This window comes from Gracilinanus agilis, chromosome 6 (genome assembly GCF_016433145.1).
Source record: "Gracilinanus agilis isolate LMUSP501 chromosome 6, AgileGrace, whole genome shotgun sequence".
In the NCBI taxonomy this organism is placed as follows: Eukaryota; Metazoa; Chordata; class Mammalia; order Didelphimorphia; family Didelphidae; genus Gracilinanus; species Gracilinanus agilis.
Window position 1 is genome coordinate 242,463,964 of NC_058135.1, and position 11,066 is coordinate 242,475,029.

General features: G+C 35.5%; 1 protein-coding gene and 1 pseudogene across 2 annotated transcripts in view; one reads left to right on the forward strand and one right to left on the reverse strand.

Moving 5' to 3' along the window:
- BTBD10 (BTB domain containing 10) overlaps window positions 1–11,066 on the reverse strand; it is a 63,022-nt gene that overhangs the window by 18,606 nt on the left and 33,350 nt on the right. For both annotated transcript variants that reach the window (XM_044680750.1, XM_044680749.1), the window contains exons 2-3: window positions 5,559–5,755; window positions 3,259–3,544 (exon numbers count right to left, since the gene is read on the reverse strand). In XM_044680750.1, the coding sequence (XP_044536685.1) occupies window positions 3,259–3,544; window positions 5,559–5,755 (483 nt within the window). The remainder of the gene's footprint in view (window positions 1–3,258; window positions 3,545–5,558; window positions 5,756–11,066) is intronic.
- Window positions 9,216–11,066, forward strand: part of LOC123251731 — a 13,871-nt pseudogene continuing 12,020 nt past the window's right edge.

Consider the following 11,066-nt stretch of genomic DNA (forward strand, 5'->3'; position numbering starts at 1 on the left):
AATAAATTGACCATGTGCCTATAAAAAATTCAAATTGCCGCCTCTGCCATTTTCTTCCATACCTTCCCTACTCTTTCTTCTCAGTCCCCTGGGAGCCTGCTCAGGCAACAAAAGAAGCCGTCTCCAGAATTTAAACTGCGCTATACGTTGGTTCCCGTTGTCTCACATTTAACCGGAAACCCATTGGATCATGGGGAATGTAGCCTCAAAGTTCCCCACATGTCCACAGGCAGTTTGTCAAACACTACATATCTTGAGGCTCAATATTTCCAAAGAGAACCCCAAATGATTTTAACTAACACACAGGAAAATAGGACTAGGGGAAAATGAAAGATAAGGGAATTTATATAGCCTAAATATCAAGACATAAAATTCCATTTAAAAAAAAGTGTAAAATAAAGAATAGTTAAATTTTTGCAAATCACACACCAGCTACTTGTTTGTACTAATAATACTGTTTAAAATTGCTCATCTTTATATCTAAGTACCTTGTACATAGTATGCACTCAGATACTGACTGAACAAATGCTTTGTGGCAGTTAATTTATTTTTTAAATTGTTGGCTGAAAATTTAAAATACATATTCCTCAAACCAAATTTAAAGGTTTGATCTTTATTAAACAGTTATACTTCTAAGTGAACTATGCCTAAAAATGGCCAAGTATCAAAACAACTTCCTAATTCATGAGGTTTCTACTTTTACTGTTAACAATGAAACTCATAGAACAAAGCCTTTTTATTCAAAAGTTTCCAAAAGCTAACCAAGTGCTTTTATAGTTCCCATGAATATTAATTTCCACCACAATGATATACTGTAGTGCTTTGAAATGAAAGGATGCCTCTTGGTTAAAAAAAACAACAACTGTCTTTGAGGAACTAAATGTCACACAAGTTCTCTTTGAGTACCTGAACTGGACCAAAAGGGTAAACTAATATACTTCTATCAGTTTGGAGATTTTTAAAAAGTCTCACAGGCATCTTTGAATTAAAATTTGGAATTACAATTTTGTATACAATGTCAGATATTAGCTCTTTATGCTTTTTAAAGTTTAGATAAACATATATGGCATTAATAGTAATGTTATTTTCTAAAACTATTTTTCTATGTGTTTCTTTCTAAAGTAAGCTGCATTAGAAAATAAGTAAATTCTTGTCATGTTTTTCATTACTTCTTTAGCTTTTGTCCTTTAATGTGCTTTGGTACAGTTTGTCTCATCTCTTCACGTAACACAGTACAATCCCACCCCCCCAAGAAAACATTCAAAGATAGTACAATCCATTTGCACACATCTGTAGCCCAGATAGATGTTTCTTCCACTTACATACCCTTCAATTTTCATAATAGAATCAATGAGGTCAAACCTTCCTGTTTTACATTTTTGAAGGTTTAGTTTTAATTTTGGACATAGTATACTTGTAATCAGATTAGCATAATGTAATCAAAGTAGTTATCATAATGTAGCCCTCAGTTAAAAATAAATTTAACATTCCACTTCCTGCTCAGCAAGCTCTCTTAGGAACTGCCATGAAAAAAACGGAACATAAAGCTAAAGGTCTTCATTCAAAGCAGAGCTGAGGGACAGATAACAGCTATAATACTAATAACTAATATTTCTATAATGCTTTAAACTTTACAAAGCACTATAAATATTGTTGTCTTATTTGATCCTCACCACAACCCTTTGAAGTAGGAGCGATTATCCTCATTTTATAGATGAGGCAACTGAGACAGAGAGGTGAAGGTGGACAGTCTCAGACTAGACCTGGTGACCATAATTAACGAAAGATCCAAAGGATCTTCTGGAAGAACATGGAAGAGAATCATGCTGGATGCTAACAGAAAGGTTGGGTTGTCATCTGTACACCATGAAGGACATAGCCACATAGACAAGAGAGCAGGAAGACCCCTTTCCCCAAAGGCCTTCCAGTAAGCACTTTAGTGACTATTTGAAATAGCATAACCAAAACATTTCTGTTTGGATACAAGTTGAATTACAATTTTCTTTTGAGGTCCCCCCTAAGCCATGAAGTATTGCTCCACTTTTAACTTCCTAGGCTGTGTCAAAGGTTATTACATTTCAGAATGTGAGCATGTCCTCTTTCCCTTGCGTTTATCAAATCACAATGCAGAAAGCATCCTACACTAAGCTTTATGTTTACTTTCTCAAAATTACTAAAGGAAAAGTTTTATTTAGCAAGCTTGAGGTGATACCAAGATATAGAGTGGGCAAGAGCTCTTAACCTTTATTGTTCTTATGGACTCAACTGTTTGGCAGTTTGGTAAAGCTTAAGAAATCCTTCCCAGAATAATATTTTTGAACAAATGAAGAAAAATGTTAATTTTCTTTAAAACTCAGTGAAAATAAAAGTGTGATTTCCCCCCCATCTAAGTTCACTGATGTCCTTAAATACTACTCACAAAGCCCCTAGGGATCCATGCATCGTAGGATAAGAATCCCTATACTAGAGGAGCCTAGAGAATTTTCTGTGGCATCATAAAATAGGAGAGAAAAACTCTAAAATCTGCTATCCAAATGAAAGAAGTTAATAAACATTACACGAGATAATCTTTTAAAATTCTGTTATTATCTGGAAATAGATTGGAGGGAATCAATAAGTGAAGTTAAATAAAGTTATAAAAAGGAACATTTGGGTTCAAAGAGTTTTTTAAGCAATTTAAACTGTCAAACAAAGGAATGGGCTATGTTCACAAGAAGAGTCTGTCACTAGGTGTTTAAGCAAGGGGTGGATGACAACAAGGGAATCCTGACAAAGATTAGAAACTTCTACTAAGATCATAGGATGCTTAATAAAGTCTATTTTTGGAAGGAAAGAAATCACAAAAGGAGCAAATTTTGGTGACCTTTTCAAAGTCACAAATATTCTTAGATACAAAAATATTTCAATTAACAAATTCTATGTGACAAAAGCTCCTTAAAGAGTTGGCCTGGGCATAGATTAGAAAGAGATTTTTAAAAATTCTACTCTGTTTAGCACTACATATTCAGTGGTATATAGTCCCAAATGAAAGGGTAAGACCACATCAAAGGGAAGGAGGAGAAAGGAAGAATCCTGAAAGACCTATCCCCATAGAACAAGAATCTATATTCTATAATACTTGTATACTATTATCAGCCTCTAGCAACAAAGTTTCTAACAACAAAATATAATACTGAAATACAAGTTCATTAACACAAATATCACTGTAGTTTGAAATTACATTTTATAGTAAATCTATTAACTATTATTTATACCAACCTGCCCAACATTGTATTTGGCTGTGCAGTAAAAATAGATGGATCTACAACAAATCTAGTATTATCCACGATTAGTGTTACTCTTTCAGATGTTCTTATACTCCGAGCTCCCTCTTTTGCATTCTCATATACAAATATCATTTCCCCAGATGTCTTACAACCACCATCTGAACTTGACTGACTACTGTTTCGGCTGTTGTTCCCAATACTGCTACTGGAACCATTGGGGGAAGCTTTTTGAGGACGAGGACTGCTTGGGCGGGAAGAACTATGATCTTTTTCTCGTTCTGCAACAGAAAAAAAAAACAACAACAACATACAAATTTCTACCTATACATTTAAATTTTCAGAATTTTTAAAAAACACAGTAATTTTGGTGGGGTTTTTCTGGTATTTGGTTTTGATGATTTGAATTTGATTATAGGTCTCAGATTCCTCAAGGGGCACACTTGATTTTTTCAGACCACAATTTTTTTCATGCAAATTGGCTTCTATTAATTGAAGCTTGCCTTTTTTGATAAGACCAAAGCAAAATATATCAATTGTTATTTCTCTGGGATAAAATGTGAGAGTACTACTTAAACCAGAAATAATAGAAAGGAACTACATTAATTTAGAATGCTACATGATCTGGCTAATTTTGTATCCAACAAAACAGTATATTTTCACAGGGCCAGCAAATACAAAACAAACATTGAAAATTCAATAAGAAAGAGTATAAAATTTAACCAAGCTGCATCCTAAAGACTAACACCTCTCAGAATGCTTGAAATATTAGCTCTGACCTCATATAGAAGCAGCAACTCTTCTGGTTAACTCACTAGGGATAGTAGGGCATGTTTATTTTTCAAAAATCTACTAGTGATTACCAAATACAATGGCTTATAAATGGTAGCATGCCACATCCTTCTGATATGTAGATATAGATATTTCCCCCAGAAAACCAATGCTGCAAATTTCTGGGAATGATGTTCAATAAGTTCATATCTGAACAAGTAAAAAACCTTATCCTATTCAAAAACCACTTAACCCCAATGGCCTGCCCCTTGCTACTCATCTGGCTTAGAATTGATACTTAGACAGAAAGTAAAAGAGTTTAAAAAAAAGAAAAAGGCACTGAGATTTTTAAATAAGAAAATTAAAGCATAGTGGCATGCAAATTTATCAACGACTGATCAGTTTCATAAGCAGTAGCTAAATTTCTCTAATAGCCAAATATTTAATAAGAACACTCACTACAATATCACTGATTACTAATTATATATTATTAGGATTTTTTTACTGATTACATAGTTTGTAGTTTTATAATTGGATTTCATAGCTCCCAAAAGAATTTTCTAATACTAGAAAAAAAAAAGTTCATTACTATCATGCTGGTAATGATCACAATAGCTTGAGAACTCCACATAATTATAACATCAAGTTCATCAGCTACATGTCCTCATCCTACTCTCCCTGTCCACAATCTGTATTTAAGACAAACATTATACACAAATTACTGTCAATTTTTTAAGTCTTCTCTAAGATGATTATCTACTCATCATCAGCAAATCTGACTTAAGCCCTAACACAATCATCTGCCATATGTGATTTTTAAAAAACTGTGGTCCATTAATGCATAACACACACACACACATCTATGTATCTTTCCCTTCCCTCTTCCTCACAAGTAGCTACCCACATGTAAAATGTAAATATAAATCACAGAGATCAAAGATAATCCACCTATGCTTTAGAATTGTTTTATATTGGTCTGGGAAACAATAGAGTAGACAGCAAGAAAAAAGGAACATTAATAAATGTGTCTAAGGAAGGCAGGATTTTTACTACTTTGGGAATCAGATCATTATATACCAAATTTATCTTTTTATTTGAAACATTCAAAAGAAAAAAATTCTATCAGCCAATTCACTTCTTCCTGACATTGTGAAAAATCATATCGATATATATAATATGTAAACTACTATAAAATGTATTCAAATCTATAGTTAAGAATTAGATTAAAAGGCATTTTTAAAATTCCATTATTACCTGTAGAGAGTTCCAGACTGTAAAGATTCTCTAATTACAATGAGCTCACCAACAAGTTCATTTTAAAACTATTTCTTCCTAGAAATAACCACCACCTAGCTAAGCAAAAATGGGCATAATAGGATACAAGGAAAAAATAAATGGATTCCATCCTCAAGTACTAGGTCTAATGCACTTCGAGGGAGAAATTCAACCACTTAAAATACAGCTGGAATTGCTAAATCAAAAGTATTTATTTTCTAAGAATCAGAGAATATTATTCTGACATACCAATGTGATGCTGCCGAGTGGGAGAAGTAACATTTCTAATACATGGAGTGAGTTGTGATTCTGCTCTTTCATGAGATGAGTCACGTGATCTGTCGCTTGACCTTCTTCTATCTCGGGATCTCTCATGTCCACCACTAGCACCATGTAAGCTCATTTTGGTGTGGTCCACTCCTCCTTTAGCAACACGAGAGGGAGTACTAAAAAAGAACATTATTCCCTTATTAAAAGATTTAAATTATTCAAGTCTTTAAAGAAAAAAAATTTAAACAAATATACAAGTTTACAGGCTTATGAACCAAATCTATTCAAAGCCAGGAAGGGCAGCTTTGACATTCACGGATTCTTTAAACTACAGAGTACCTTGAAAACATTTATCTAGCCCAACCTTTTACTTTGAAAAATTATTTTGCTGAGGTCCAGAAAGAAAAAGTACTCAGTCAAGGTTAAAACATCTAGTTAATAAATGAATCAGAATTAGAACAAGATTGAAATCAACCCAAGTATCAAAGAAAACCTGCCTATGCATGCTGATCTCTGATCCTACCAGGCTTAAGGCGTTAGGCTGATCAATTGAGAATTTACTGCTGAAGACCTACTACAACAAATGAAACATGTGAATAATACCTCTCCGCACCATTCAGGTTGAAAGCCTGACTGATGTATTTCGTTCATTCAATAAATGTCTGAGTATTTAATGTCAACGCATATGGTGCTAAAAGGTTCAAAAGAATCACAAAGAAGTTTAAGAAATAATGCTCACTCTCATGAAGATCAAAGCTAGTAGTTACCTACATGCTGTACAAAAACTAGATATTACAAAATAGCAAACAAATAAAAGTTAACAAAGGTCAGTGGACTTTCAGAGTAAAAATCACTTCTAGCTGGGAGGGATAGAATGAATTAAGAAAGGTTTCAGGGTAAAACTGGCATTTCTGCTGGCCTTGAAGAATGGGTATTATCATCATTCAAAAAAATGGTTGAGTTAGGGCATTCCAAAATTGGAAGAAGGGCATTTAGTATTCTTTTGAGAAAAGGTGACTAAATTCAGCATGGTTTGATGGCAAAAGCACTAGACCTGGAGTCAGGAAGACGAGTTCATATCTTGTATATGACATATAGATGCACAGTAAACTATTATCAAGTCAAACTGACCTCTCAGTCTCCATTTCTTCATCTATAAAATGTGTGGGGCAGACCATATGGCCCCAAAGATCCTTTCCAACTCTAAATTTAGGATTCTATGAAAACAACAGATCATGAGAAATTGAATAAGATTAGAAATAGTAGGGGTCTTGAATGCCAGGCTCAAGAATTTAAACTTTGTTATGCAAAGGAAGGCACTGAAGATCAGTTGTAATTAAAGAAAATTAATCTGACAATTGTATGTAGAAGAGCGTGGAGAAGTGGGAAACACCCAAAACTCAAAATCAATTTGGAAGCTAATGCAATAGTACTATACAATTTTTTAAGAAATTATTAAGTGCCTACTATATTCTGTGGTAGAAGTAATGGATAAAAGGAAAACATAAAAAATATTCCTTGACCTCAAGGAAACTACATTATAATGGGGGAAGAACACATCATTTAAACAGGTATATACATATATACATACATACCATATATACTCATATAGGCAAGTCACTTAACCCCAATTGTCTGGCCCTTCCCGTTCTTCTGCCTTAATGTGGATTCTAAGGCAGAAGGTAAGGGTTTTGGGATGGGGGCTAAAGTCTATTTAGGAAAATACTGAAGTAACATAGACAGTGACAATAAGGTAATGAATATTAATGGTGTTCATGTTAGAAAGGAATGAATATAAAGGTAGAATGACAGGACTTTGCAACTGATAAGACATGAGGAGAGAGGAAGAATGAAGAATCATGGATGATTCCAAAGTTTGTGACCCTGGATAACTAGAAAGATGCTAGCATCCAGATCAATTAGGAGGCTCAGTGGATTGAGAGCCAGGCCTAGAGACTGGAGGTCTTGGGTTCAAATTTGACCTCAGACACGTCCTAGCTGTGTGACCCTGGACAAGTCATTCAACCTCCAATGCCTAGCCCTTACCGCTCTTCTACCTTGGAACCAAAAAGCAGTACTGATTCTAAGGTGGAAAGTAAGGATTAAAAAAAAAGATGGTAGCATCCTCAGTAGAACTTTCTGTTGGGAAATTCAGAGGTAGGATTTTAGGGGAGAAAGCTAATGTAATGAGGTCTGCCTTGGATATGTTGAGAGTGAATTACCTATGAAACAGGGATATGTCAAATAGGTCAAAGAAGGTCTAAGTCAATTATCAAATTTTCAGTGTGTGCATTTATACCTTGGAAATCAGCAAACACTTTAAGTTAAGGATTGATTTATTGGGGGGATTTTAATTGTCCAGATTTAATTAATGGAAAAATATTAAAAATTCAGATTAAATTTAACACTCAAGTTTTTGGTTTTTGGTTGTTTTTTTTTTTCCAGGAGAGCCAGATGTTAAACATTTACCAGCAGATTTTCCAGGTAATCAAGCAGACCAGATGGTGAGAAAAGACTGAGCTCAAGAAAGATTCAAACTAAATATATATATGTATGTATGTATGCAGAGATAAATGAATCCTTGTAATTGATAAGATCACCAAGAAAAGGAATATAAACATTAAAGAGGAGGTCTCAAACAAAACAGAACATGATTTTCCTAAAACAGTGATGGGCAGCCTTTTGAGCTTGGTGTGTCAAAATTCATCAAAAAACTGAGCATAACTCGGGTGGAGTGTCACTTCAAGAAAACCATAATTTCACGATATTTTAAGTAACTTATAGTTTAAGTAACAAAAATGTATAATTGTAATATATAACTGTATTTAATAAACCAAAATAGGTAAATTAATATAGGTAGAATTGTCATCTATAGTGCACAGAGTGTCTACATTACCCTACAGCAAATGTTTCATCCTTGATATGCGGCCCCATACTTCTCTGTATGCGGCATCAAAAATGGCCACGTGTGTCAGTGCTGACACAGGTTTGCCAACACCATCCTAAAACATACACATGATAATCCTATTACCTCTTACTCAAAAAATTCCAGGGGTTCCTTATCGACTAGAGCAGTGATTCCCAAAGTGGGCGTCAACACCCCACACCTCCCCACTCGTGGGTGCTGCAGCGATCCAGGAGAGCAGTGATGGCGATAGGTGCATTGTACGAAAAAAGTAGAAACATTAATTGCTATTAAAATTTTTAAAAAATTAATTTCAAGGGGGTGCTAAGTAATATTTTTTCTGGAAAGGTGTGGTAGGACAAAAAAGTTTGGGAACCACTGCACTAGAGGATCAAATATAACTTCTCTTGCCTGGCCCTTAAAAGCTTCCATAACTTTGCAGTCATCTCACATTTCACTAACATCCTCTCCTTACACTTATCAATTCAGTCATAAAGGCCTCCTCAGTTTTCTGCACACACCAAATTGCATGCCCTTATCTCTGTCTCTGCACTAGCTGTTTCCCATGCCTAGAGTATATAAACTCTAAAATTCGGCTTAAAGACCACCTTCTTCATCTTTTTTCTTTCCAGGTCCCATGAGCTGCCTGAGAATCTCCTGCAAAAACTACCTCAAGGCTCATAGTGTATATTCTATATATAACATGTGTTCATACTGTCTTGTCCACTAGAATGGAAGTTCTTTATGCAGGGATTCTTTCACTTTTGACTGTGTCCCCAGGACTGACAATTCCTGGCACACAGTAAGTACTTAATAAACACTAACTGCTATCATCCAACTCTGCTGCCCTCTAGCCTCCTATCTTCAACTGCCTATAACATATTTCAACTTGGATATTCTGAGACATCTTAACGCAACATATCCAAACCTGAACTCATTATTATTCCCTCCTTACCTCACTCTTCCCCCTTCCTAAACTCCCTATTATTATTATGAAAGTGCCACCATTTTCCTAATCACTCAAGCTCCCACCCTAGGTGTCATCCTCAACTCTTGATTCTCTTCCCTCATATAAAACACATTGTTAGGCCTGCTAGGTAGCTTAGTGGACAGAATACCAGGCCTGGAGACAGGAGGTCCTGGGTTTGAGTCCGACCTCAAGTCACTTAACACTCAACAACCTAATCCTTACCATTTTTCTGCCGTGGAGCCAATAGTTAATATCAATTCTAAAAAAAGAAGGTAATGGTTTTATAAAGACACTGTCAAGGCCTGGCTTTTAACTCTGTAGTATGCCCTTTCTCTCCTCTGATACTGCCATCACTCAGGCAGAGGCCCTCATTACCTCGTGTCTGGTCTACTACAAAAGTCTCCAGGTGGAGACTCTTGCCCTTTTGCCATAAGCCTTCCCTCACCCTGTACACATACAGTAAGCAAAATGATATTCCTAAAGTGAATGCATCACTCTCCTGCTCATACTACAGTAGCCCTATAGGACGACTTCCAGGGTCAGATATAAACTGCTGTTCCCACCACCACCACTAATCCCACAAAGTTCTAGTCTTCTTCCAGATCACTCACTCCCTCACCTCCATAATATCTATAATGCAATGACACTGGGCTCCCTGCTATTCTTCCAATAAGATCCTCCATCTCTAGGCATTTTAATTGGCTGTTCCCCATGCTGAAAATGTTCTCTCTCTTCCTCTACCTCCTAGCTTTCCTGAAGTCTAAGCTAAAAATCTCATCTTCTACAAGAATCCTTTCCCAGTGCCCCTTAACTCTAATGTCTCTCCTCTGCTGATTATTTCTAATTTATCTAGCATATAGTTTGTTTGTATATAGTTGTTAGCATTTTGTCTCTAATCCTATTAGACTGTGAGCTACTTGAGAGTAGGGACATTCTTTTGTCCTTTGTGTATGCCTAGCACTTAGCACAGTAACCAGGCACATAATAAGCACTACAATATTTGAAAGACTATTTGGCCCCTGGCTAAGGAATGGGCCATGGCTGGTGAGGAGAAAAGATTGAGGAGTGGTAATATAGCAGAAGAAAAACTATTCCAGGATGGCATTAGTAAATGACGTTAACAAATCAACACTTCCCCAGGTATTTATAAGTTATAGGTCTTGGTCAAAAAATTAGGGAGGTATGGTAGTAACAGAAGTAAGGGGAGGTAGAAGAAAAGCAGGTAGTAAATCATTCTGCTTTCAGTTTGATGGGATCTAGAAAACAGTTAGGGAAATGGTTGCTTTGATAAAGTCAATATTATGCTCAACCATTATTTATGGAGCTTCTAGAATAGTATAATTAAAGATTTTTAAAGGATTTTCTTATATACATGAAATGTGTAATGGAGCTATGTATTCATTTGTGTTAGTCTTTTTTTATTCTTATTAGATAGTTTTTGAGAATTAGTCTAGGTGGAAAATTCTTCATATCAGTCTGAGGGCAAATTTTCCTCAATTGCTCCTCAGATGGCAGGCATACAAGTGACTGGTACTTGATGCCTTTCCATAAGACTTTCTAGAGCAGTGATTGTGAACCTTTTCAGAGACAAGATCCTTGTACGCTGCTTTCC